This window comes from Triticum aestivum, chromosome 4A (genome assembly GCF_018294505.1).
Source record: "Triticum aestivum cultivar Chinese Spring chromosome 4A, IWGSC CS RefSeq v2.1, whole genome shotgun sequence".
Lineage (NCBI taxonomy): Eukaryota > Viridiplantae > Streptophyta > Magnoliopsida > Poales > Poaceae > Triticum > Triticum aestivum.
In genome coordinates, this window is record NC_057803.1 from 565,278,548 (window position 1) to 565,306,267 (window position 27,720).

Sequence of the window (27,720 nt, forward strand, 5' to 3'; positions counted from 1 at the left end):
TTCCTGAGTGTCTTGGTCGTCGTCATAGGCTTGCAGTTCCTATTCCCATCACCCGACGACATCGGAGGGCGGTCGGTCCGAATTGCCATGGCTCACGGACGGCGTAGTGGTCCCTTACCTGCGCTTTTGGGGGGCGAACGGCGGCTCAAGTGTCCCTGCCGTCGAGATATGAGTAGTAGAAGGGGTGGCTGGGGGTGGGAACGGGAGGGGATATGAGCATCCATTCCACCGGCGAGTGGGGCGTCGAAGGGTGGCGGTCGCATCTGCATCTGTGACGGCGGAACAAGTGGAGACACACACCAGAGAGAGACAGAGACAAAGATAGAGACATAAGGAGAGAAAGAGGGGGGTTACGTTGCTTCTCAAATTTGGGCATAAGTGGGCAAATTTGAGGGTAACTTCTCGAGTTTTGAGGTCCTAATTTTTTGGAGAAAAAGACTAGAAAACGGTTAACTTTGAAAAGGACAAAAAATAAAGTATTCAATGTGAAGGGGTATAGATGCTCTAAGCTAGGTGGGTGAGTCGGTTGCATCGCCCGTACTACTCCATCCGTCCCGTAATATAAGACATTATTAAAGCATCTCCAGCGCCGATCCTTAAATCTTTCACGCCCATCCAGACTGTACTACCCAGACCGCGAAAACCTTGCACTGCCCAGACCCAAACCAGAGACAAAAGTGGGGAGGTTTGCGGAAGTCCAGACTGATCCCAAGCCCGCTTCTGACCGCCCTACCCATCAAAAAACCCTTCCTCTTCCCGTACACGCATCTCACCCGGCGCCAGCTGCCCACATTCATGCTGTTGTAGAGCGCGTCGCTTCGCATTGAAGGCCGCTCAGAGCGGACGCGACCTCTCATTGCCTTCACCATTGAAGTGGCTCGCCGACCAAACACGACTCCTTGCCACATTCATACGCCTCCATTAAACCTGCGTGGAAGTCGGGAAATCTACTCCGGCCACACGTCCGTTCATGAGCGAGCCGATATTAAACGCAACGTCGGTTGAGCTCCTCCCGTCCGCCCTTATTTAAATGAGGCCATACGCCGGGCAAGAATCACACCCCTCCGCTGCTCCCCCATCTCCTCCTTTACCACTCTTCTGATGGCTCCCGAAGAGCAGTTCTCTGGCATACAAGCAGGCTGGGTGGCCAGTCGAGCCAGTCGATACAAGCGAGGCAGCTCGCTGCTCCACCTCCCGCGCCTGACCCGACGGAGCAAGTTGCCGCCCCAAGCCATCGTGTGGTTCAGCAACTCGCCGCTCCAGGCCAACTCGATGAGGAGTGATGAGTTGCTCCACATCAACACGGCGGGGAGCGCGGTGGCACGGGCATCGCTGCATCCAGTGCATGTGACCGCGCCATTCGCCGTCGACGCGCACATAGCCGCGCCATGCACGCAGAGAAAGAAGCCGGCTACGCGGATGTTGACGAGGTGACAGCCAACACGTCCGCGCCCGCCGCCATGCATCATCGAGGAGAAGTAGAACACGGGACGCCGCCGCCGCTTGTATCCCACGAAGGCCATCGCCGGAGACATGGCCGGTTCTCCTTTATCTCAGACCATCTTGGGCACCCGCCTAAACTCCACAGAAGCACCCTTCCCCTCCGCATGAAGCACCCTCTTTGCCGCTCCGATAAGCGGCGCAACTGGACATAGGAAAGATACGGGGGGAGAATATACCTCCGGGGCTCCCGGCAGTCCGGTTAGCGGGCGGGGAAGACAAGTCGCGGCCCGGCCATAGACTAGTCTAGTGTATCCGTGTCGTGGGAGTGGAACTCCGGACGACTGTACGTGTATACCTTTTCAGTTGAAAATTTGTCCAAAATATAACCGTATTCGTCCGGTTTGTATGAAATCCGTCATATTTATATGAAATTCGGCCTTGTTTGCATGAATGTCATCTGGTTTATTAAAAATGAATTTGAAATGTGCACGACTAGTGTTGGATGACATCCTTCCACATCCATGTCCGCGAGTAAATAAGGGAGGAAATTTGCGGTTTGCCGTTAGAGATGCTCTTACATCCAATATACGGGAGTAACAAAATAGCAGCATGTGCAGTGAGTGACTGGTCACTATCCCACTTAATCGCAGGTAGGCTACCAAAGAACGCTACGCGGCTACGGAGTACTGGGCGTGATTAAGCAGTAGTTAGACGCGAATCGCAGATTCACAGCGCAGCCCAGAGTACCCACCCCTCCAAGGACGACGTAACTACCACTTCCACCGTACGCGCGCCCTGCCTTTTTAGCCACTCCACAAGCGATCCGATCCGAAGAGCAACGCTCAAAACAAGCATCGCCACACAAAACAGCGACCACCAAATCCCAAAACAAGCAAGAGACAAACAAGAAAGAAAACCAAAAATTCGATCATACAGACGCTCATCATGGAGGGAAATCCGCCACGTATGGTCGCGCTGTTGGCTGCGGCCGTGGTCACTACCATGCTGTCGCTGAGCTCGTGCTGCGCGTCGTCGGCCGGCGGGGGCGGCGGGCAGCTGCTGCACCCGGTGATACTCATCCCGGGCTCCGGCGGCAACCAGCTGGAGGCGCGGCTGAAGGACGACTACAGGCCGTCCAGCCTGACATGCCGGGTGTGGCCGCTGGTGCGCGGGCGCGGCGGGTGGTTCCGCATGTGGTTCGAGTCGTCCGTCGTCGTCGCGCCCCTCACCCGCTGCTTCGCCGAGCGGATGATGCTCTACTACGACCGCGACGCCGACGACTACCGCAACGCGCCTGGCGTCCAGACCAGGGTCTCCGACTTGGGCTCCACCTCCACCCTCCGCTACCTCGACCCAACCCTCAAGTAATAATCGAGCTCGTCTTCTTCCTCCATCTGTTTACGTCAATGATGCAGGTGTCGCAACTAATGCAGCAATGGGCCAATGGCAATGAGCAAATGACGTGCCACAATTGATGTGCAGGGTCCTGACGGGGTACATGGACGTGCTGGCGAGCACGCTGGAGAAGGCCGGGTACGAGGAGGGCCGCGACCTCTTCGGCGCGCCCTACGACTTCCGCTACGGCCTGGCCGCGCCGGGCCACCCGTCGCAGGTGGGCACCGCGTACCTGGAGCGCCTCAGGCTGCTGGTGGAGTCCGCGTGCGCGGCCAACGGCGGGATGCCGGCGGTCCTCATGGCGCACAGCCTCGGCGGGCTGTACGCGCTGCAGTTCCTGGCGCGCGCCCCGCCCGCCTGGCGCGCGGCGCACGTGAAGCGGCTGGTGACGCTGTCCGCGCCGTGGGGCGGCTCCGTGCAGGAGATGCTCACCTTCGCCTCCGGCAACACCCTCGGCGTGCCCTTCGTCGACCCCTCCCTCATCCGCGACGAGCAGCGCAGCTCCGAGAGCAACCTCTGGCTGCTGCCCACGCCCAAGGTCTTCGGCAACACCACGCTCGTCGTGTCGGAGCGCCACAACCGCACCTACTCCGCCAAGAACGTCACGCAGTTCCTCAACGACATCGGGTTCGCCGACGGGGTGGAGCCGTACCGGGCGCGGACGCGGCCGCTCGGCGAGGTCCTGCCGGAGCCCGGCGTGCCGGTCACGTGCCTCGTGGGCACCGGCGTCGACACCGTGGAGAGCCTCGTGTTCGGGGACGAGGGGTTCGACGCGGGGCCCGTGGAGGTGGTCTACGGCGACGGCGACGGCACGGTGAACCTGGCCAGCCTCATGGGGCCGATCAAGGCCTGGTCCGACTCGCCGTCGCAGGTCCTCGAGGTGGTGGAGCTGCCCAAGGTGTCGCACATGGGAATCCTCAAGGACAAGAGCGCGCTCGACCAGATCCTCAGGATTCTCGATTCCATCAATCTAAACGCCGCCACCACCACCAACACGACACATCAGTCCTCCTAGTTAGAACAAATATATTTGCAGTGGGTTTTTCTTTTCGTTGGGAAAATGCTGTCGAGATTTTTTGCTAGCTAGTGGCACTTGCCACATGGATGGGGCTGGAGATCAAGTTTGGGTTGCTTGCCACGCATACGCAGTCAATGGGACCCCTCCCTCATTAACATGTCAATGGCGACTATTACTTCATCTCATTCACTTCAGAATTGTTACCAGTGCACCACAAATTTCCTTGTTTCGTTAAGAATTCTTCCACATACAGTATTGTTCTTTACCTCAGGTTCCTCAATCAACAAGCAACTACCTGCTCTGTGGTTTTCCCCTTTTTCCAAAGTTGGTATGGATTAATTCATGGTGACATGGTTTTTTGCTCGACGCTGCTGCTTCGGCACATTCACAAGTTATTACCATTTCTTTTTCATATGAAATTAACTTGTCTACAAATAAGATCAGTGAAAAATGTGCACTGAAACCCAGCACATGTCACCTTCGGGTTGCTCCAAATAGTCCTTGGACATTCAGCAGCAAATCCTGGCAATACCTTCAGCTGATGCATCGATGCTTGTGTTGGATTTCTCATCTTCGACTTCGAATGCTTTGATCCCAAAAAGATATATAGCTAATTCTATTTTGAGTAAAATGTCGCAATTTTTCTCCATCAAGTGCAAAGAAAATTACTCGCTGACAAGATTTGATGTATTCTACTTGGAAAGCTGGAATAGATGTTACGGCAATTAGCAATTGTGAAATTTCAGCAAGGTACGGCTTGATACTCTACATGAGACGAGCTAATTTCATCTAACTGGTCAAGCACCTGAATGTGAAGTGTATGTTGGCACAAGACCACGATTCATCTACATGTACAACGCGTGCCACTTCACTAGTTTCTAAGACTTCCCTATGTATTTATTCAGAACTAAAACCAAAATAGCTTTACCTTGTTAAATCAGCTTGCTGATTATTTGTGGTTTCGTGTGCACTTCCTATGGAACATGTGTTTGTTTTGTACTATATTATACTGAAAAATTCATGCTACTGTCTATACCATAGAGTTATTTTGTAAAAATCTGTACCGAAGATCCGCAAAAAAAAAGAATGCTGAAAGCATCAGAAAACGACCAGTTACGAGAGGCACAAGATGCGCGTGCTGCTTCTGTTCCAAACCTGGTGTCATCACCTCTTTTGCAGCTGGGTGATACAAATATTACAGTTATTCTATCCTTATGTGGGGTGCTTTCTGCAAATTGGAAGGATGGGGAAGTCCAGGTTATATCCTATACCTACATATTTCATCCAAGGGCCGTGATGTGTAGGGAGCAGCCGGAGTACTCCATCTATGGGAGTACACGATACGCTCTCGAAGTCCAGCCTCTTCAAGACTTCAACACTTAACATATGTGGCGCGTGAGCAGCCGTTTATGGTATGGACCGTGGGCCTATGCGCTGACACATGCCCAAAATAGAAATGCGCTCTCGTTTGTGCGACACTGCAACCGTTTGCTTCCTAGCAACGTCAACAAAATGATCAAATGCCAGTGGCGACTATCCTAACTTCCTAAGACATTTGAGAACATTTGCACATTACTTCATCTCATTCACTTCAGAATTACCAGTGCACCACTACCACATAATGAAAGTCAGATATTGCATCCACAACTTTCCTTCTTTCAGAAAGAATTCTTCTACATATTGCTCTTTACCTCGGGTTCCTCAATCAACAAGCAACTACCTGCTCTGTTGTTGTTTTTCTGCTCCTCGACGTGCATGGTCTGGCACATTCAAAAGCTAGTACCATTTCTTTTTCCTATGAAATTAACTTGTCTACGAATATGATTAGTGAAAAATGTGCACTGAAAACCAGCAGATGTCACCTTCGGGTTGCTCTAAATAGTCCTTCGACATTCAGCAGCAAATCCTGGCAATACCGGTAAACTTTGTTTACTATGCCTCATTGGAATGCAAGTTCTGATCATCCATCTACACCATTGTTATAGGCTCCCTTCAGCTAATGCATCGATGTCTTTGTTGGATTTCTCATCTTCGACTTTGAATGCTTTGAACCCAAAGCGATATTCTAGCAGTTCCTTCCGATCGGGCGGAGAAACCAAAACATTCATAGTCGCCTTTCCTCTCCAGCAAACAATGGCGATTGGGGAGGGGTCCTTGGCTATGGAATCGGCAATTTGATGTGCTGAAATATTAACAAGATTTACATTACCATAAGTCATGGGTTGTTTCAGGTCTACATAGGGCATAATGTTACCTTCACGCAGCACTACAACGCAGCAACCAGGCATCAAAGATGCAGCCTCCTCCCCGAATCTAGCGTCGGCAAAACGAGCAAAGTTAATGGTTCGGTATTGTACAAGATGCTGGAAGTCAACTGGAGATGCGTATAGTATCCGCTTCCTCATGTATGGAAAGAGCAATGACAGCCCCTCATAAGATAGCCTGTATGCACATGAACAGCCATCCTTTGATCTATGCCTTTCCTGAAAATGAACAGAGAAACTGAGTTAGTTCATAGCGTTAGGTTAAAGAAAATATCCACTCTTTCCATGAAAGTATATTAAAATCTGCTTCATTGGAGCACTTACAAACATCTTTACGCCAAGAGAAGCAATTTTAATCTGCTCACCAACTTGTACATTCAGTTCTAAAACGTCTTGTACTGCTTTCGATACATAGTATATTCTCCTTGCATTATCAGTACTTCTTGTCACCAGACGGCCTTCGAGTGAAAACGATTCCTCGATACCAAAGAACGATACTATATTTTTTATCACATCCTCATCTTTGAAAAATAGGACGGGATCAATTCCTTTCCACTTGTGTCGGTAATCCAACTTATTCGTTCTATGACTTCTATCACCTGATTCTGTCTGACTATATTCTACATCATCAGATGCCATCTTAACTTCAATTAAGTTGTCATCCTTTGAAGTTTGGTTGGCCACGCTTAATTTTGCCTGTTCATCAAGCAATTTGTTATCATCAAGAACCTCAGAAACAATTCTATGCTGACATTGCTCCTGAAGTTTCACTGCCCTGTTTCCCGAGAGCAGGTTCTCAGTTTTTCTCACCTTGATCACCTGGTTTTCTGAAAGAATGTCAAGAATACATTTAAGTGCATCAATGATAGAGCATATCGGTAAATCAGAACATATGGAAATATTTATGAAATGTAAAAATATCTTAAGCAAAAATAAAAAAAATGAGATTACCATTCAACGGGGACAGTTTACGAATAACTGCAATGAAAAATGCCCCACCATCTTGGTCATGAGGAACAATTCTCATGCAACGGTACAGAGGAAATTTTGAACCCAAGCTTTGAGCGGAATTACTACTTGAAATGCCACCTGTATCACAATTAACATTGTTTGTATCTTCAATGTTGAAATTTCTTGACAAGGGCACATTGTACTCTGAATTAACGTCAAAGCTGTTATACACTGTATGGCTTTCATGGATGCTTGTACTTGAAGGAAACATGCTAGGCAATATTACATTCTTCCTACTGTCAGGAACATCTTGATGAGTCTGAAACCAAGATCCTTTATCGTTCACCTGCAAAAGTCACGAGGGGAACCATTGGGGAAAGCAGATTGGCTGGCACCTTATATCTAGTATGCAGTATTGCCCAGCATTGAGCAACTGCTCAACTGAGCACCAAACAGAAAAAGGTTGAATTCGGTAATATCATAGTTAGCAGAAACAACAGGCGCTTATATTGTGGATTGAACACAGAAATTTATTTAAAAAAATAGAAACTAATAATTAGGGACAAGCACCAATATTGTGGACAGAGCACAGAGAAAACAGAATAGCAAGAGAATCACGATGTGGATATGTGTCAACTAACCTTCCAAGTGCTAAGTCCGGGTCGGCGGACCAATTCTTGTAGCTCACTAGAAACATCAAGTAGTTCAACAGAGCTTCCACTTCTCCGGAGAAGCTGATTATGTAAAATAATAACAAATATGATGACAAATTATGTTATGCAACATAAATAAAGAAAGTACAGAAAAGGATTAATGTAGAAAGGCTCTATACATATCCAGGTTCTGAGATACTGCATAGATGCAATAAAATACGCAGAAAGAAATGGTAGCTGCTAACCAGCCAACTGCGTTAGTTGATCAGCATGAAAACTGTCATTTGTACTCCACTGAGAATCCTGTTCCCCAGAAAATAACTCTATCAAGAATCTTATGATTAGGCAATTCAGACGGGCTTATGTTCGTCTTAAGCCCCACATCCGGATTAGTGAGCATGTTAGGCAAACATCATTTTAAGCTTACTCATGAGGTACATTACTAGGCCTACTTCTGCTGTGCTATAAGATAAGGCAACTAGCCAACTAGAAAGACAAACCTAGAGGTGCTCCAAAAGGTCCTCAAGTGCACACAGATTTGGCTCAAGTTCAGTCTATACCTTGTAAAAGATAATGCTCTCTACTTGCTCAACGGTAGGTGTAATCTATAATGCATCAATGCTCCTAAAATCAAACAAATACCTCAGCTACAACAGCTTCATTTTCAACAGGATTCATTGAGCAAGTTGAGTAAACCATCCTACCACCCACTTTAAGTAAGGCAATACCTGGAAAAACAAAGTTAAAATTTTGATACTACATGCTATTAATAAGGAAACTTCAACTAACATACATTTTGGCCACAAAACAGATCCAAATTATATTCAGCATCGTTTTCGGTTCTACCATTCCATAAACCTTTATGATTCAAAATTTTGGTTCTACCATTCCATAAACCTTTAAGTTTCAAAACTCATGGATACAGGTTTCTGACCATGTTGGGAAAAAAGGAGGAAAACAAATAGTCAAATGCTTAATTCAAATGTGATTAAGCAGATGCCTCTCTTTTCACAGTATGGGATCCATCTGATTGGTCCTGGCCACTGCTCTTACTGGTGTCTCTTCCTCCACTAGTAGCAGAATTACCACTTATAATCAGATGACTTTTATAATAACCGTTCCACAGAAACCCTTCAAAAACCTCTAAGTAGAAAGGTGGTGATCATATGCAGGGTCATGAAATAGTTGATAACATATAGGTAAGTGGTTCATAGCTGATAGCTTGGTTTGCAAAAATATCATCACCCAGAACCAAGATAACATATAGCTAAGTGGTTACACCCAAAACCGAGGATAAGATGTTGAATTATCTCTATACCCGTCTCCTCGTTGCATTTTTCTGCATTTTGTGTTTTTTCTCCCTGAAACTGTATCATCTACAATTCGCATGGTAGCAAACCTTACCACGCATAGCAATGTTTACTTGGAGAAGATGAAATTCATTCCCCATGCTTGAGCTCCTGAACAGTGCACATATTATGACCCTGATTAAAAATTGAATGGAAACATAACAGCAGTGGTGGAATTAAGGTTCAATGCTTAATTGCTTACCACTTTCTCCAAAGGTCATGAGACTTCCGGAGTGTTCCATCACCACTACAGGGGACATCACATAGTACACGGTCGAATTCTAGCCTTTGTGGTTTGCAGTGATCTTTGTAAGCTTGCGAATCATCCTTCGCAAGAGAACAACTGGGAAAACTTTGCGCTTCATGGTTTGTCACTATCAGGTTGGCAGTGCACATTCTCTTTGTATTATGGATGAGGACGTCGCATCTTTGTACTTTTAAATCGTTAGCTATGACCTAATAACAATCTCGCAAAGGAAAGGAACATTTATAGTTACAACTTTCTTTTCTGATTATTTTTTTGTGAACTATAACAAGTGTCGTGCTAGCTACACATAATATATAATGAAACCAAAGTTCTTCTCTGCAAATCAGCAGGAGCTTCTCTGGAAACATAGCTATTAGATTGTGGTGCTATATGTAACAGATGTGGCATGTGTAACAGTACCAGCGCTGTTGGAAGTAGCCCTGGCTCTTTTGATTGATGAATCATCTCAAGTAGCTGGAACGTTTTAGATCCTGGAGCAGCACACACTGCACAAGATTAAAAAAACAGATAAGTAGATTGCAAGGATGTATTACAGAGTTATTGTGTTTCCATATCAAATCGAAGAGTCCTAATATACGATAATATCTTGGAAGGCAGTCAACTTGTATGAACACACTGGAGTCTATGATTATGGCCAAGAGTAATAGGCTAACATACTGTCAAGAATATGGTGGCCAGCTTGTACATTCAGAAATAGTGGTGGCACCTGCAGAAATTATTTCAATTATCAAAACATGGTGTAATGTAATATTGCTAAGAGATACTAGAATACATGATAGCTGAGGTCAAAATAGTCATGGGATGTTCGGTAAGAGTTGCTCACCATACTAACAGCCTCTTGCCTGGTTATGTTACCAACCTCACTCTCGTGCTTTAGAAACTCATGAAAACTGGGATGAACGATTGGTTAAATTACAAATAGTGGATAGTGGTATAATCAAAGATACAAAAGTACATGAAGTTACAACAGCAACTCATTTTTAAGTATAACAATGATCTGAATGTGAAAAAATCGTGGGTAAATAAGTTGCGATATTACAGTATATTAATAATGGCAAGTGATAAAACTAAGCACTCCCCAAATTTCACAGTTCAGTAGGCAGTCTTATTTTATACACATAAAGAGTAGCTAATGTGCCGCACAATATAAATATCTGCGCTAATTCTGTGTAATTACTTTCAATTGGCACTCCAAAAATCTCCCAAGAGATTACATGAATATATAATAAAGGCCCAAATGAAATGTATGACAGGTTTTGCTACCTACGAATGGTATAAGAATTTTAAAGCAAAGCATAAAAGGGAGAGGTGGATTTCACATGATCTGGTATATGAGTATTACGAACGCAACAATTTGGATATATGCCGCATTAATCCATTCAGGCCGGAATGTTGCAGAATTTAAAGACACGTATTTGGTGCATGGAGTACTTTAATTACAACATGAAGACAGATTGTTACACAAAGCCATCAGAAAGATTATTTTAAAATAAACATCATGCGATTTTACTACCTCTCAAGTGCAGGATTTTTCCTCAGTTGCTTCCGAGATAAGTTCAAATGCCATGCAAGATTGCCTGGATACCAAGGCAGGGGACTGAGAGCATATTCTCCACATTCATCACTAACCTTTGCAAATAGTTTTTTGGTTAAGAAAAGCATCAGAAAATACCAAGAGCTGGCATTAATTGAAGTGTATAAATCAAGCAAGAGGTAACCTCATTCTCCAAAGCTCTCCTGAAGTCATTTTCTAATCTGGAGCAAATGTCTTTCAAAAACCGGCAGCTGGAAAGAAAAGGTAACTTCAACTTATTAAGTAAGAATCACCAACATGGCCAGAAGAATGAAGTAATCGACACTGTATCAAACATGCACAAAAAATAATAGTCTGGAAAAAGAGCTTGATATTTTTCGAGAAAACACAAAGATCTTTGCGTTTCATTGCATTGAAGAGAAGGGATAGTACAATCCTCCTAGGAGGCTGGGGTTACAAAGGTTGTGCTCTCAATCAGTGGACGTCCCAGGATGTGGGCAGGACAACCCTGAGCCCCTGAGCCCATGTGCCCCGGCTTGTGCCCAACATTTGGCCTCAGTTTTAATCCTATCCACTAATGCTTCTACCGATGGTCGCGCGTTTTCGAATACGCATTCATTCCGCTGCCTCCAGATCATCCAAGGAACTAACATGGCTATGGACTGCAATCCTTTGCGCAGTGCGTGCGGTGTCTGTCCTTTCGTTCGCTGCCACCAATGTATGAGTGAGGGCTCATTGTGTGGTGGCTGTGATGGAATGCGTGTCCAGTCCAAGATGGCATGCCAGGTTTGCCGCGCGAATGGGCAGGCCAGGAGCAGGTGCTGGATGGTCTCAGGTGCTTGATCGCAGAGGAGACATCTGGGGTGGTGCTGCAGGCCGCGATGGGCCAGCCGTTCCGCTGTCCAGCACCGGTCCTGGCTGGCTAGCCAATGGAAGAACCGGACTCCAGGTGGTGCCCAGCTCTTCCATGTCAGCTTCCATGAGGGACATCTTGTAGATCCATGAAAGGTCGCAGCGTAGCAGGATTGCGCCGTGTAAGTGCCGTTGGCCATCCACCTCCAGAGCATTTGGTCAGGCACATTCGTGAGAGTAATGCTCTGTACGGCCTGCCAGAGCATCAGGTATTGCCCAATTTCGTGTAGAAAAAGCCTCCAATTCTATGGTTTGTTCAGTACATCCGTTGGAAATACTTCAGCTGGTAAAGGTACCACATGCAATGAATAGATGAGAATTGCTTGCCCTAAAAGTACATAAATTTTCCCAGGGAGTCACAGTTAGCATGCCAGTTTGTGTGTATTTGTTACTGCAACGGTTCACAGTTGGAAATCCTGGATCAGGAATTCTGTAGAGCCCAGCCTGTGGACAAGAATCACAGTACTATACATAATTCGGAAGGGACTGCCCATTTTCAGGAGTAACAACGCAGAGGAATGAACAAAACAAGGGATCCAGTCCAAAAATGTGGAATTAGTCAGATCAAAGGATGGAAGGAAGGCCAATGTGGTAACTTGTGCATCACATCGTTTCAGAGAAACCAGTATCACCTAGCATTGACCCTAAAAGTGGCTGGCAATGGCTTCCGGAGCACACTCATGAAGTCGTCCCACTCCTCTTCGTGCACGATTCGCTGCTCCTGCAAGGCATGAACATGTGCACGCAGGCCATAAGCAACGCCATTTCAGTAGAACTTATTCATAACGTATGGCTGAACGAGCAAGCAGCCGCACCTTGTAGTACTCCTCGAAGGCAGCGTTCTCAAGGGGCGGCGGCAGCGACGAGGTGTTGGACTCGCTGCGGGCAGCGGCGGCGGGCGTGGGAGGGCGGGGAGGGCGGGGGCTGCGCCCCCAGAGGCTCTCGGGTGCCCCGCTCAAGTGGCGGCGCTGCGCGTAGCCGCGCCTCCTGTGGCCTCCGGTGCATCGGTTCCTCTGGCCGGCGGCGGCAGCGAGGTGAAGGAGCGAGATGGGTGCCCGTAGGGCTATCATGTTGCGCGGCCTCGTCTTTGCGGGGATTGTGGGTGCTGGAATAGCTGCGTGGGAGGGGTTTTTTTTTAAGAAAAAGATTATGACTCGTACTCCATATATTAAACGTCTCTTTTCGATTCAAGGGAATATGTTTCTATGTATGTTCGTTTGATTCATAGGATTGAAACTTGTACAAGAATTTCTAGGAAATTTTTACTAAATTTGGTAGAAGTTTTAGCATCTGTTTATACAATTAAACAACCAAATTATGTAGGTTTAGATGGGTTAAATTCCTATGGTTTTTTCTGTTTCCTCTGTATTTTAAACCACTTGAATCAAAAAGGAACTGACTCAATTATTCAAAAGATTAAGCAACAGGAATACATTCTAAGTTTTCTTCTTCAATATCCATTAAACATCAGACTACAGGTAGGACTGTAGGTGGAAGTCCCACGTTGTCCCAGTACAATTTGGTGTTGAGAATGTGGGCATCCCATCAAAACTAACATGGATTAAATGGGATAAGTGGGATCCCATTTAACAAAGTAGAGCGGTCAACTAAGGAGCAGTACCGAGCAACAAAGAAGAGCAACATTGTTCCTTCGCTCCGCCCACTTCATAGATGTTGAGCTGTGTGAACTCCACCCAAATGGCGATGAGGCAGAGGGTGATTAGAATAGTAGGGGAAGCAGTCGCGCGCTGGAGCTCCATAGGCGGCATACGGCAACGAGGCGGACGCGATCTCCTGCTGGAGGTCCGGCCATGTGCACCCTTGGGATGAGCCTCCCAACGCTGCCGTCATCGTGGGATACGTCCTCTTGAAACAGAGTTATTTGAGGACGAGTCTATTCCAGTATTATGGAAGAAGATCTCATACTTTGTTTCGGATCCGATCGATCCCGTTTTTCCTAGTGGTTTCCAGGTTGAGACCATGGTCAAGAAGTTGCATGCTACTCCTTGAGAAGGAGGGAGCGGGGGCGCGGGGGAGGACTGGCGGCGGCGGGAGCATGCTGCGGCATCGGGGTTGTCTAGCTTAGCGGGCAAGGTGGGCTAGCCCGACTATTATTTTTTTCTTTTCAATGGGAGCCCATTAAAGTAATTTAAGTGGGATGGATTAGTTAGTCCCACTTGTAAGGGCATATTTATCCCTTAGTTATTTTGGTGATTGATGATAATATTTTTGCGGACTAATCGTGTGCATTGAGTATTCCAGACACTTCATCACTAGGCACAAGACGATATGGTGCCCTCGAAGACTATTAAAGACGGCGTTTCTCTACATTTCTTTTCGGTGGATTTGAGTCGTAGGAAAGCCGTACTATTAAGAGGAGGTCCGCTTTGGAAAGGTTTGGGTGGAATCATCGCGTACACATCTTCTCCTTTGCACCGCCTTTCCTTTGGCACTTTGGAGCATCCTTCGTCTTTTCTTGTGTATGCAAAAATGTCGTGTTTGCTGATCTGGGGCATGCGGTAGTACTACTCCTAGGAGCGGTAGTATCGCAGGCCCTTACGATAGTACCGGCCTCTGGCGCGGTAGTACCGCAAGTGCCCACGGTAGTACCGCTTCCTTGGAGCGGTAGTACTGTGGCCTCAGGCCAGGCGCTGCTGCTATTGCGGTAGTAGGGGCGGATGTAATTTTTTACATCCGCTCCCTACGCGGTAGTACCATGCGCTCTGGCCAGGCTCAGCAGCTGGCGCGGCAGTAGGAGCGGATGTAATTTTTTACATCCGCACCCCGCACAGTAGTACCGCTCCTGGCTTGCAGTACTACCGTGTCGGATTTTTGCATAGATCCCATCTCAGTGGAAATTGCCACGGATGTATTATTGTATGTTCGTGCCTTCCCAAAATCTGGACCATCCCTGCCTTGCGGTAGTACCGCAAGGGGGAGCGGTAGTACCGCGCCAGCGGTTCTACCGCCCTCCGCCTCACAGCTTCAGGGCTGTTCTGGTCTCTGCTGCTCGGGCGGTAGTACCGCGGGGCACTGTGATAGTACCGTGTGCCCTTGCGGTAGTACCGCATCCCCAGCGCGGTAGTACCGTGCCACACAGGCTGAGTTGGTGGATAACGGTTGGATTTGTTCTTCCACTATATAAGGGGTGTCTTCTTCTCCGAGTTGACTATCTCTTCCATTCCCAAGCTCCATTTTCGCCCGATCTCTCTCCCTAGCCAATCAAACTTGTTGATTCTCGAGGGATTGGTTGAGAAGGCCTAGATCTACACTTCCACCAAGAGAAATTTGATTCCCCCACTCATCCCTTGCGGATCTTGTTACTCTTGGGTGTTTGAGCACCCTAGACGGTTGAGGTCACCGCGAAGCCATATTCCATTGTGGTGAAGCTTTGTGGTATCATTGGGAGTCTTCAATTAAGTTGTGGAGATAGCCCCAACCTTGTTTGTAAAGGTCCGGTCGCTGCCTCCAAGGGCACCAATAGTGGAATCACGACATCTCGCATTGTGTGAGGGCGTGAGGAGAATATGGTGGCCCTAGTGGCTTCTTGGGGAGCATTGTGCCTCTACACCGCTCCAACGGAGACGTACTTCCCCTTAAAAGGAAGGAACTTCGGTAACACATCCTCGTCTTTATCGGCTCCACTCTTGATTATCTCGTGCCTTTACTTGTGCAAACTTATTTGTGTTGTATCCCTTGTTTGCTTGTGTACTTGTTCTTGGTGCATCATATAGGTTGCTCACCTAGTTGCATATCTAGACAACCTACTTTGATGCAAAGTTTAAATTGGTAAAGAAAAGCTAAAAAATTGTTAGTTGCCTATTCACCCCCCTCTAGTCAACTATATCGATCCTTTCAATTGGTATCAGAGCCTTGTCTTTTTGTTAAGGACTTTGCCGTCCGAAGAGTATGGTTGACACCGTATACGGTGTGGAGGAGCACTCTGGTGTGAATCCGGTCTCGTCTACAGCCGATGGGGGAACCGCGGTCTCTCGTGAGGAATTCAATGTGGCTTTGGACACATTGAAAACCTCCATGACGACCGAGGTTGAAAGCATGTTTAATAAATTCTTAGAAGGGCTTAAACTATCTACCGCACCGTTGAAAGTGGGTGATCCCACTAACAAGGTGACGGATGCTAACTCCGACAAGGGGGAAGCTACTAGTGAAAAGGCTCCTTCTTCTAGTGGTAAAATTGGCAACGACATTGTTGCCCATGTGGAACCTCCACTTACTTATGGTGGACCGATTCCTTCCACTCATTTGAATCATGCCGATCCTCCCCCTAAGATTGTGAAAAATGAGGACTTTGATTCTTGGGTTTATCGCTTTAAGCGTCATTTGAACCATGTTAATACTAATCTTTCGAGAATAATTGAAGAAGGTGTTTATCCGCATGACCGAAGCAACTTCACCCCTAGGGAAGCCGCAATGCTCTCTTCATCATCCAAGATGCAATTCCACCCGAAGATCTTGCTCATCTCCGACCCTTCATCGTGGCCAAGGATGCATGGCGCCATGTTGTGTCTCTCTACAGGGGAAGCGCAAGCATTCAACGCTCCCACTATGAAGTGGTGCAAGATGAAGCTGATGAGTTTGCCATGAAAGAAGATGAAGAACCTTGTGAGCTTTATCGGAGATTAACTACTCTCGCGGTCTCACTCTGAGATCATGGGAGCAAGGATACGGATAACAATTGGATCAAGCGCAAGTTCCTCAAGGCCATGATGCCTTACCACAAGGCCATGCCCTCCGTCATTCATCAAAGGCCGGACTTCCACACCTTGTCCTCAAGTGAAGTGTTGGATGAGTTTGTGGCTATGAGCATCTTGGACAAGACCACCGACAATGCGGTGTTATGCTCTTAAAGAGCAAAGAAGCCCAACCTTGCCTTGAAGGCCAAAGTTAGTGTGGAAGAAGAGGAGAGCAATCCCGAAGATACAAAGTATACTTATCATGAACACATGGCTCTTGCTTCAAGGCAATTTTGGAGCAAGAAGAACACAAGGCCCAACTTCAACAAGAACAACTCAAGTGGCAAAAAGGTCAAGCAACGAGTGAGGACTTGCTATAATTGTGGGAATGTGAGCCACTTTGTTGCGGAATGTCCGTATGAGAAAAGGGAAGGCAATGGTGGCAAGCTCATCCGAAAAGACAAGGCCAAGTCTTTCCCCAACAAGAGCAACTTCACCAAGAAGACTCCTCCCAAGGGGTTGGTGGCACAAGAAGAGTACAATGAGGATGATGATGAAGACGGCGAGTGGTTGCTGTGGCCTCCATTGCCATTGCGACAACTCCACGGGTGTCTCTCTTCGACTCACCCAATGAGAACTTCACCGCCAAGTGCCTCATGGCTAAAGCCACCAACAAGGTAACCCCCAACATCAAAACTACCATCATTAATAATCATTCTTTGACAGATTGCATTGATGAACGTGAGGGGTCCAATAAGGAGGAGAATGAATTTGAGTCTTTTATGAGTAAACTCAAGGGTAAATCCAAGAAGCACTTCGTTGCTCTCTTGGAACAACTTGGTGAAGCCAATGACATGATCGAGGCTCACGAAGATACCATCTCTAAGATGGAGGGGCATAGTCGTGACTATGCCGATGAGATTTCGGATCTTTCCAATGCTCTTAAGGAAGAGCGAGGTCTTCGTTTGGCTCTTGAGGAGTCATACAATGATGACCACGCTAAATTAAAGAAAGATCTTGATCATGCACTTGTTGTATCTTGTGTGCTAAACTCCAAGAAGGTCAAGCTTGGGGTTGATCTTGCTAGACTCAAAGAGGAGTTTGATCTACTTGACAAGGCTCACAAGGTCTTCAAGGGTGCTCATGCTATTGGAAATATGCCCTAGAGGCAATAATAAATAAGTTATTACTATATTTCCTTGTTCATGATAATCGTTTATTATCCATGCTAGAATTGTATTGATAGGAAACTCAGATACATGTGTGGATACATAGACAACACCATGTCCCTAGTAAGCCTCTAGTTGACTAGCTCGTTGATCAATAGATGGTTACGGTTTCCTGACCATGGACATTGGATGTCATTGATAACGGGATCACATCATTAGGAGAATGATGTGATGGACAAGACCCAATCCTAAGCCTAGCACAAAGATCGTGTAGTTCGTATGCTAAAGCTTTTCTAATGTCAAGTATCATTTCCTTAGACCATGAGATTGTGCAACTCCCGGATACCGTAGGAATGCTTTGGGTGTACCAAACGTCACAACGTAACTGGGTGACTATAAAGGTGCACTACAGGTATCTCCAAAAGTGTCTGTTGGGTTGGCACGAATCGAGACTGGGATTTGTCACTCCGTGTGACGGAGAGGTATCTCTGGGCCCACTCGGTAGGACATCATCATAATGTGCACAATGTGATCAAGGAGTTGATCACGGGATGATGTGTTACGGAATGAGTAAAGAGACTTGCCGGTAACGAGATTGAACAAGGTATCGGTATACCGATGATCGAATCTCGGGCAAGTACAATACCGCTAGACAAAGGGAATTGTATACGGGATTGATTAAGTCCTTGACATCGTGGTTCATCCGATGAGATCATCATGGAACATGTGGGAGCTAACATGGGTATCCAGATCCCGCTGTTGGTTATTGACCGGAGAACGTCTCGGTCATGTCCGCATGTCTCCCGAACCCGTAGGGTCTACACACTTAAGGTTCAATGATGCTAGGGTTGTAAAGGAAGTTTGTATGTGGTTACCGAATGTTGTTCGGAGTCCCGGATGAGATCCCGGACGTCACGAGGAGTTCCAGAATGGTCCGGAGGTAAAGATTTATATACGGGAAGTCCTGTTTTGGTCACCGGAAGAGTTTCGGGGTTTATCGGTAATGTACCGGGACCACCGGGAGGATCCCGGGGGTCCACCAAGTGGGTTCACCAACCCCGGAGGCTTGCATGGGCCAAGAGTGGTGAGGCACCAGCCCCTGAGTGGGCTGGTGCGCCTCCCACAAGGCCCAAAGGGCAGCTAGGAGGAAAAAAGGAGGAAACCCTAGGCTTAGATGGGCCTAAGGCCCACCCTAGGGGGCGCCTCCCTCTCTCCCCTCTTGGCCGCCCCTTGTTTCCCATCTAGGGCTGCCGCCCCCCCTAGGGGTGGGAACCCTAGAGGGGGCGCACCCTCCTCCCTCTCCCCTATATATAGTGAGGCCTAGGGCTGCCCATAACACATGATTTGATCTCTCCCTGCTGGTGCATCCCTCCCTCTCTTTCTCCTCCTCTCCCGTGGTGCTTGGCGAAGCCCTGCAGGATTGCCACGCTCCTCCATCACCACCACGCCGTTGTGCTGCTGCTGGATGGAGTCTTCCTCAACCTCTCCCTCTCTCCTTGCTGGATCAAGGTGTAGGAGACATCGTCGGGCTGTACGTGTGTTGAACGCGGAGGTGCCGTCCTTTCGGTACTAGGATATCCGGTGATTTGGATCACGACGAGTACGACTCCATCAACCCCGTTCTCTTGAACGCTTCCGCTTAGCGATCTACAAGGGTATGTAGATGCACTCTCCTTCCCTCGTTGCTAGATTGCTCCATGGATTGATCTTGGTGATGCGTAGAAAATTTTGAATTTCTGCTACGTTCCCCAACAGTGGCATCATGAGCTAGGTCTATGCATAGTTTCTATGCACGAGTAGAACACAAAGTAGTTGTGGGCGTTGATTTTGTTCAATATGCTTGCCGTTACTAGTCTTATCTTGATTCGGCGGCATCGTGGGATGAAGCGGCCCGGACCAACCTTACACGTATGCTTACGTGAGACCGGTTTCACCGACTGACATGCACTAGTTGCATTAGGTGGCTGGCGGGTGTCTGTCTCTCCCACTTTAGTCGGATCGGATTCGATGAAAAGGGTCCTTATGAAGGGTAAATAGCAATTGGCATATCACGTTGTGGTCTTTGCGTAGGTAAGAAACGTTCTTGCTAGAAACCCATAGCAGCCACGTAAAACATGCAAACAACAATTAGAGGACGTCTAACTTGTTTTTGCAGGGTATGCTATGTGATGTGATATGGCCAAAGGATGTGATGAATGATATATGTGATGTATGAGATTGAACATGTTCTTGTAATAGGAATCACGACTTGCATGTCGATGAGTATGACAACCGGCAGGAGCCATAGGAGTTGTCTTAATTTATTTATGACCTGCGTGTCAACATAAACGTCATGTAATTACTTTACTTTATTGCTAACCGTTAGCTGTAGTAGTAGAAGTAATAGTTGGCGAGACAACTTCATGGAGACACAATGATGGAGATCATGGTGTCATGCCGGTGACGATGATGATCATGGAGCCCCGAAGATGGAGATCAAAAGGAGCAATATGATATTGGCCATATCATGTCACTATTTGATTGCATGTGATGTTTATCATGTTTTGCATCTTGTTTACTTAGAACGACGGTAGTAAATAAGATGATCCCTTACAACAATTTCAAGAAGTGTTCTCCCCTAACTGTGCACCGTTGCTAAAGTTCGTCGTTTCGAAGCACCACGTGATGATCGGGTGTGATAGATCCTTACGTTCACATACAACGGGTGTAAGACAGTTTTACACATGCAAAACACTTAGGGTTAACTTGACGAGCCTAGCATGTACAGACATGGCCTCGGAACACAGAGACCGAAAGGTCGAGCATGAGTCGTATGGCAGATACGATCAACATGAAGATGTTCACCGATGCTGACTAGTCCGTCTCACGTGATGATCGGACACAGCCTAGTTAACTCGGATCATGTAATCACTTAGATGACTAGAGGGATGTCTATCTGAGTGGGAGTTCATAAGATGAACTTAATTATCCTGAACATAGTCAAAAGGTCTTCGCAAATTATGTCGTAGCTCGCGCTTCAGTTCTACTGTTTAGATATGTTCCTAGAGAAAATTTAGTTGAAAGTTGATAGTAGCAATTATGCGGACTAGGTCCGTAAACTGAGGATTGTCCTCATTGCTTCATAGAAGGCTTGTGTCCTTAATGCACCGCTCAGTGTGTTGAACCTCGAACGTCGTCTGTGGATGTTGCGAACATCTAACATACACGTTTTGATAACTACGTGATAGTTCAGTTAAACGGTTTAGAGTTGAGGCACCATAGACGATTTCGAAACGTCGCGGAACATATGAGATGTTTCGAGGACTGAAATTGGGATTTCAGTTTAGTGCCCACGTCAAGAGGTATGAGACCTCTGACAAGTTTCCTAAGCCTGCAAACTAAGGAGAAAAGCTCAATCGTTGAGCATGTGCTCAGATTGTATGAGTACAACAATCGCTTGAATCGAGTGGGAGTTGATCTTCCAGATGAGACAGTGATGTTTCTCTGAAGTCATTACCACCAAGCTGCTAGAGCTTCGTGATGAACTATAATATATCAGGGACATGTATGATGATCCTTAAGATATTCGTGATGTTTGACACCACAAAAGTAGAAATCAAGAAGGAGCATCAATTGTTGATGGTTGGTGAAACCACTAGTTTCAAGAAGGGCAAGGGCACGAAGGGATACTTCATGAAACGACAATTCAGCTGCTGCTCTAGTGAAGAAACCCAAGGTTGAACCCAAACCCGAGACTAAGTGCTTCTGTAATAAAGGGAACAGCCACTGGAGCAGAATTACCCTAGATACTTGGTAGATAAGAAGGCTGGCAAGGTCGATAGAAGTATATTGGATATACATTGTGTTGATGTGTACTTTACTAGTACTCCTAGTAGCACCAGGGTATTAGATACCGGTTCGGTTGCTAAGTGTTAGTAACTCGAAATAAAAGCTACGGAATAAACGGAGACTAGCTAAAGGTGAGCTGACGATATGTGTTGGAAGTGTTTCCAATGTTGATATGATCAAGCATCGCACGCTCCCTCTACCATCGAGATTGGTGTTAAACCTAAATAATTGTTATTTGGTGTTTGCGTTGAGCATAGACATGATTGGATTATGTATATCGCAATACGGTTATTCGTTTAAGGAGAATAATGGTTACTCTGTTTATTTGAATAATACCTTCAATGGTCTTACACCTAAAATGAATGGTTTATTGAATCTCGATCGTAGTGATACACATGTTCATGCCAAAAGATATAAGATAGTACCACCTACTTGTGGCACTGCCACGTAAGTCATATCGGTATAAAACGCATGAAGAAGCTCCATGTTGATGGATCTTTGGACTCACTCATTTTTGAAAAGTTTGAGACATGCGAACCATGTCTATTGATGTATATGCATGAAGAAACTCCATGCAAATGGACCGTTTGGACTCACTTGATTTTGAATCACTTGAGACATGCAAATCATACCACATGGGCAAGATGACTGAAAGCCTCGTTTTCAGTAAAATGGAACCAGAAAGCTATTTGCTGGAAGTAATACATTTTGATGTGTGCAGTCCAATGAGTGCTGAGGCGTGTAGTGGATATCGTTATGTTCTTGCTTCACAGATGATTTGAGTAGATGTTGAGTATATTTACTTGATGAATCACGAGTCTGAATTATTGAAAGGTTCAAGTAATTTCAGGGTGAAGTTGAAAGATCGTCGTGACAAGAGGATAAAAGATCTATGATATGATCATAGAGATGAATATCTGAATTACGAGTTTGGCACAAAATTAAGACATTGTGGAGATTGTTTCACAACTAATACAGCCTGGAACACCATAACGTGATGGTGTGTCCGAACATCATAACTGCACCCTATTGGATATGATGCATACCATGATGTCTCTTATCGAATTACCACGATAGTTTATGGGTTAGGCATTAGAGACAACCACATTCACTTTAAATAGGGCACCACGTAATTCCGATGATATGACACCGTATGAACTATGGTTTAGAGAAACCTAAGCTGTCATTTCTTAAAAGTTTGGGGCCGCAACGCTTATGTGAAAAAGTTTCAGGCTGATAAGCTCGAACCCAAAACGGATAAATACATCTTCATAGGACACCCAAAAACAGTTGGGTATATCTCCTGTCTCAGATTCGAAAGCAATAAGGGATTGTTTCTAGAATCGGGTCTTTTCTCGAGGAAAAGTTTCTCTCGAAAGAATTGAGTGGGAGGATGGGGGAGACTTGATGAGGTTATTGAACCGTCTCTTCAACTAGTGTATAGCAGGGCACAAAGAGTTGTTCCTGTGGCACCTACACCAATTGAAGTGGAAGCTTATGATAGTGATCATGAAACTTCAGATCAAGTCACTAACAAACCTCGTGGGATGACAAGGATGCGTACTACTTCAGAGTGGTACGTAATCCTGTCTTGGAATTCATGTTGCTAGACAACAATGAACCTACGAGCTATGGAGAAGCGATGGTGGGCCCGGATTCCGATAAATGGCTCGAGGCCATAAAATCCGAGAGAGGATCCATGTATGAAAACAAAGTGTAGACTTTGGAAGAACTACTTGATGGTCGTAAGGCTATTAGGTACATATGGATTTTAAAAGGAAGACGGACAATGATGGTAAATGTCACCATTAAGAAAGCTCGACTTGTCGTTAAGATGTTTTCCGACAAGTTCAAGGAGTTGACTACGGTGAGACTTTCTCACTCGTAGCGAGGCTAAGAGTCTGTTGGAATTATGTTAGCAATTACTGCATCATTTATGAAATCTTGCAGATAGGATGTCAAAACATCGTTTCCTCGACGATTTTCTTGAGGAAAGGTTGTATGTGATACAACCAGAAGGTTTTGTCAATCCTGAAAGATGCTAATAAGTATGCAAAGCTCCAGCAATCCTTCTGAGGACTGGAGTAAGCATCTCGGAGTTGGAATGTATGCTTTGATGATCAAAGATTTTGGTGTATACAAAGTTTATGAGAAACTTGTATTTCCAAAGAAGTGAGTGGGAGCACTATGGAATTTCTGATGAATATATGTTGTCGACATATCATAGATCAGAAATGACGTAGAATTTCTGGAAAGCATATAGGGTTATTTGGAAAATGTTTTTCAATGGAAAGCCTGGATTAAGCTACTTGAACATTGAGCATCAAGATCTATAAGGATAGATCAAAACGCTTAATAGTACTTTCAAATGAGCACATACCTTGACATGGTCTTGAAGGTGTTCAAGATGGATTAGTCAAAGAAGGAGTTCTTGCTTGAGTTATAAGGTATGAAGTTAAGACTTAAAGGCTCGATCATGGCAGAATAGAGAGAAAGGACGAAGGTCATCCCCTATGCTTAAGACGTAGGCTCTACAGTATGCTATGCTGTGTACCGCACCTGAAGTGTGCCTTGCCATGAGTCAGTCAAGGGGTACAAGAGTGATCCAAGAATGGATCATAGGACAGCGGTCAAAGTTATCCTTAGTAACTAGTGGACTAAGGAATTTTCTCGATTATGGAGGTGGTAAAAGAGCTCGTCGTAAAGGGTTATGTCGATGCAAGCTTAACATCTATCCGGATAGCTCAGAGTAGAGATACCGGATACGTATAATGGAGCAACAATTTAGAATAGCTCCAAGTAGAACAGTTATTTGGAAAAGCTCCAAATAGAATGTGGTAGCTGCATCTAGGAGATGACATAAAGATTTGTAAAGCACACACGGATCTGAAAGGTTCAGACCCGTTGACTAAAACCTCTCTCACAAGCAACATGATCAAACCCAGAACTCATTGAGTGTTAATCACATAGTGATGTGAACTAGATTATTGACTCTAGTAAACTCTTTGGATGTTGGTTACATGGCGATGTGACCTGTGAGTGTTAATCACATGGCGATGTGAGCTAGATTATTGACTCTAGTGCAAGTGGGAGACTGTTGGAAATATGCCCTAGAGGCAATAATAAATAAGTTATTATTATATTTCCTTGTTCATGATAATCGTTTATTATCCATGCTAGAATTGTATTGATAGGAAACTCAGATACATGTGTGGATACATAGACAACACCATGTCCCTAGTAAGCCTCTAGTTGACTAGCTCGTTGATCACTAGATGGTTACGGTTTCCTGACCATGGACATTGGATGTCATTGATAACGGGATCACATCATTAGGAGAATGATGTGATGGACAAGACCCAATCCTAAGCCTAGCACAAAGATCGTGTAGTTCGTATGCTAAAGCTTTTCTAATGTCAAGTATCATTTCCTTAGACCATGAGATTGTGCAACTCCCGGATACCGTAGGAATGCTTTGGGTGTACCAAACGTCACAACGTAACTGGGTGACTATAAAGGTGCACTACAGGTATCTCCAAAAGTGTCTGTTGGGTTGGCACGAATCGAGACTGGGATTTGTCACTCTCTGTGACGGAGAGGTATCTCTGGGCCCACTCGGTAGGACATCATCATAATGTGCACAATGTGATCAAGGAGTTGATCACGGGATGATGTGTTACGGAACGAGTAAAGAGACTTTCCGGTAACGAGATTGAACAAGGTATCAGTATACCGACGATCGAATCTCGGGCAAGTACAATACCGCTAGACAAAGGGAGTTGTATACGGGATTGATTAAGTCCTTGACATCGTGGTTCATCCGATGAGATCATCGTGGAACATGTGGGAGCCAACATGGGTATCCAGATCCCGCTGTTGGTTATTGACCGGAGAACGTCTCGGTCATGTCTGCATGTCTCCCGAACTCGTAGGGTCTACACACTTAAGGTTCGATGACGCTAGGGTTGTAAAGGAAGTTTGTATGTGGTTACCGAATGTTGTTCGGAGTCCCGGATGAGATCCCGGACGTCACGAGGAGTTCCGGAATGGTCCGAGGTAAAGATTTATATATGGGAAGTCCTGTTTTGGTCACCAGAAAAGTTTCGGGGTTTATCGGTAATGTACCGGGACCACCGGGAGGATCCCGGGGGTCCACCAAGTGGGTTCACCAACCCCGAAGGCTTGCATGGGCCAAGAGTGATGAGGGACCAGCCCCTGAGTGGGCTGGTGCGCCTCCCACAAGGCCCAAGGGGCAGCTAGGAGGAAAAAAGGAGGAAACCCTAGGCTTAGATGGGCCTAAGGCCCACCCTAGGGTGCGCCTCCCTCTCTCCCCTCTTGGCCACCCCTTGTTTCCCATCTAGGGCTGCCGCCCCCCCTAGGGGTGGGAACCCTAGAGGGGGCGCACCCTCCTCCCTCTCCCCTATATATAGTGAGGCCTAGGGCTGCCCATAACACATGATTTGATCTCTCCCTGCTGGTGCAACCCTCCCTCTCTTTCTCCTCCTCTCCCGTGGTGCTTGGCGAAGCCCTGCAGGATTGCCACGCTCCTCCATCACCACCACGCCGTTGTGCTGCTGCTGGATGGAGTCTTCCTCAACCTCTCCCTCTCTCCTTGCTGGATCAAGGCGTAGGAGACATCGTCGGGCTGTACGTGTGTTGAACGCGGAGGTGCCGTCCTTTCGATACTAGGATATCCGGTGATTTGGATCACGACGAGTACGACTCCATCAACCCCGTTCTCTTGAACGCTTCCGCTTAGCGATCTACAAGGGTATGTAGATGCACTCTCCTTCCCTCGTTGCCAGATTACTCCATGGATTGATCTTGGTGATGCGTAGAAAATTTTGAATTTCTGCTACGTTCCCCAACACATGCTAGCCTCAAAGAGTCTCATGATCAACTCCAAGTAAAGCTAACCAAGGAGAAATCCACCTTTCCTCATATGGTCTTAATAGATAATGCAAATGCTACTAACCCATGTTGTGAGCATGTGCATCTTGTTGAGGAGAATGCAAAGTTGAAGAAGCAACTTGAGAAAGGCCTTGTGTCGTGCATGCAAGGCGAGAAGAACCTCAATGACCTTTTGAGCAATCAAAAGGAAGTTGTGGGCAAGGAAGGAATTGGGTTCACACCCAAGTCCAAGAACAAGAAGAAGGATGACAAGGCCAAACGACCTCCCCCTCTCAAGCAAACTTTTGTGAAGGAGGGAGAGGGTGCTTCTAAGAAGAAGAAGAACAATGTGAAGGGTAGTGATGCTAAGAAGGGCAATGCCACCCCTCCCAACAAAGCCGGCGACTTTAACCCTTCTTATGTCTTATGTCGTGATAGTGATGGACATGTTTATGCCAAATTTGTTAGTTCTTCTCATGAGTACATTGAATGGTCTATTTGGGTTCCTAAGACCCTTGTTACTAACATAAAAGGACCCATTACAAAATGGGTACCTAAAACCAAGCATTGATTTCTTGTAGGTGTTTGCTTCCGGTGGGGGATCATGGTTGCTCGATAGTGGAGCCACTAATCATATGACCGGAAGCAAGGACTTGGTGGTGGACGTTCACAAGATTCCATCTATGCCCACCAATGTTGAGTGGGGTGATGCCTCGTCCTCTAAGGTATTGGGACTTGGCAAGGTTGTCATTTCTCATGATCTCACGATCGAGAAGGTCATGCTTGTTGAGTCCCTTGCATAGAATTTACTTTCCGTTCGTCAACTTGCACTCATGGGCTTTGCCACTTTCTTTGATATTGATACCGTGGCCCTCTTGTGGAGCAAGACTCTTAAAGTAGCCTTTGTTGGGCATGTCGAGAATGGTCTCTATGTGATTAACTTTTCGGAACGACCCACTAAGACCGCGACATGCCTAATGGCTAAAGCTGACGTGGGATGGCTTTGGCATCGCCGTTTAGCCCATGTCAATATGAGATCTTTGAAAAGTCTTCTCAAGGGGGACCATGTCCGTGGACTAACAAATGTTAGTTTTGCTAAAGATCGTGCTTGCGGTGCTTATATCGAAGGAAAGCTACATGAAAAGGCTCACCCTCCAACAACTACCATTTACTCGAAGAGGCCTTTTGAGCTTCTTCACATGGATCTCTTTGGGTCTCCATCCTTTGATAGTCTTGGGGGTAGAAAGTATTTCTGGTGATTGTGGATGATTATTCAAGATACACTTGGGTATATTTCTTCAAGAGGAAGAGCGAGACCCAACAAACCGTCATTGACTTTGCAGTCAACACAA

The 27,720-nt window shown here is 46.2% G+C and overlaps 2 protein-coding genes across 3 annotated transcripts; one reads left to right on the forward strand and one right to left on the reverse strand.

Moving 5' to 3' along the window:
* The first annotated feature begins 2,279 nt into the window (after nucleotides 1-2,279).
* Nucleotides 2,280-4,131, forward strand: LOC123086995 (lecithin-cholesterol acyltransferase-like 1). The gene is made up of 2 exons (XM_044508872.1): nucleotides 2,280-2,807; nucleotides 2,926-4,131. The coding sequence occupies exons 1-2, from the start codon at nucleotides 2,389-2,391 to the stop codon at nucleotides 3,851-3,853; spliced, it is 1,347 nt and encodes a 448-aa protein (XP_044364807.1). The 5' UTR covers nucleotides 2,280-2,388; the 3' UTR covers nucleotides 3,854-4,131.
* Nucleotides 4,132-5,441: 1,310 nt separating this feature from the next.
* Nucleotides 5,442-12,890, reverse strand: LOC123086996 (RNA cytosine-C(5)-methyltransferase NSUN2). 2 transcript variants are annotated; one of them, XM_044508873.1, is made up of 15 exons: nucleotides 12,603-12,890; nucleotides 12,420-12,508; nucleotides 11,060-11,126; nucleotides 10,855-10,970; nucleotides 10,165-10,231; nucleotides 9,999-10,047; nucleotides 9,741-9,826; nucleotides 9,276-9,529; nucleotides 9,129-9,184; nucleotides 8,367-8,452; nucleotides 7,713-7,805; nucleotides 7,072-7,417; nucleotides 6,445-6,947; nucleotides 6,111-6,339; nucleotides 5,442-6,038 (listed from the first exon to the last, which is right to left on the reverse strand). In XM_044508873.1, exons 1-15 carry the CDS (start codon nucleotides 12,855-12,857, stop codon nucleotides 5,836-5,838), a joined length of 2,499 nt encoding a protein of 832 aa, XP_044364808.1. In that variant the 5' UTR covers nucleotides 12,858-12,890; the 3' UTR covers nucleotides 5,442-5,835. The 2 variants fall into 2 exon arrangements, with proteins under 2 accessions (XP_044364808.1, XP_044364809.1); XM_044508874.1 differs by having other exon boundaries at nucleotides 10,855-10,965; nucleotides 12,603-12,660.
* Nucleotides 12,891-27,720: the final 14,830 nt, after the last annotated feature.

What these genes read in the sequence shown, in the direction of transcription:
- LOC123086995 (XM_044508872.1), top strand. Translation starts at nt 2,389, where the DNA reads ATGGAGGGAAATCCGCCACGTATGGTCGCGCTGTTGGCTGCGGCCGTG. An exon ending in TACCTCGACCCAACCCTCAA is followed by an intron (nt 2,808 to 2,925) that starts GTAATAATCGAG and finishes ATTGATGTGCAG; the next exon opens with GGTCCTGACGGGGTACATGG.
- LOC123086996 (XM_044508873.1), bottom strand. Translation starts at nt 12,857, where the DNA reads ATGATAGCCCTACGGGCACCCATCTCGCTCCTTCACCTCGCTGCCGCC. An exon ending in TGGCCACCATATTCTTGACA is followed by an intron (nt 9,827 to 9,998) that starts GTATGTTAGCCT and finishes AATCTTGTGCAG; the next exon opens with TGTGTGCTGCTCCAGGATCT. An exon ending in CGTTGTAGTGCTGCGTGAAG is followed by an intron (nt 6,039 to 6,110) that starts GTAACATTATGC and finishes TTAATATTTCAG; the next exon opens with CACATCAAATTGCCGATTCC.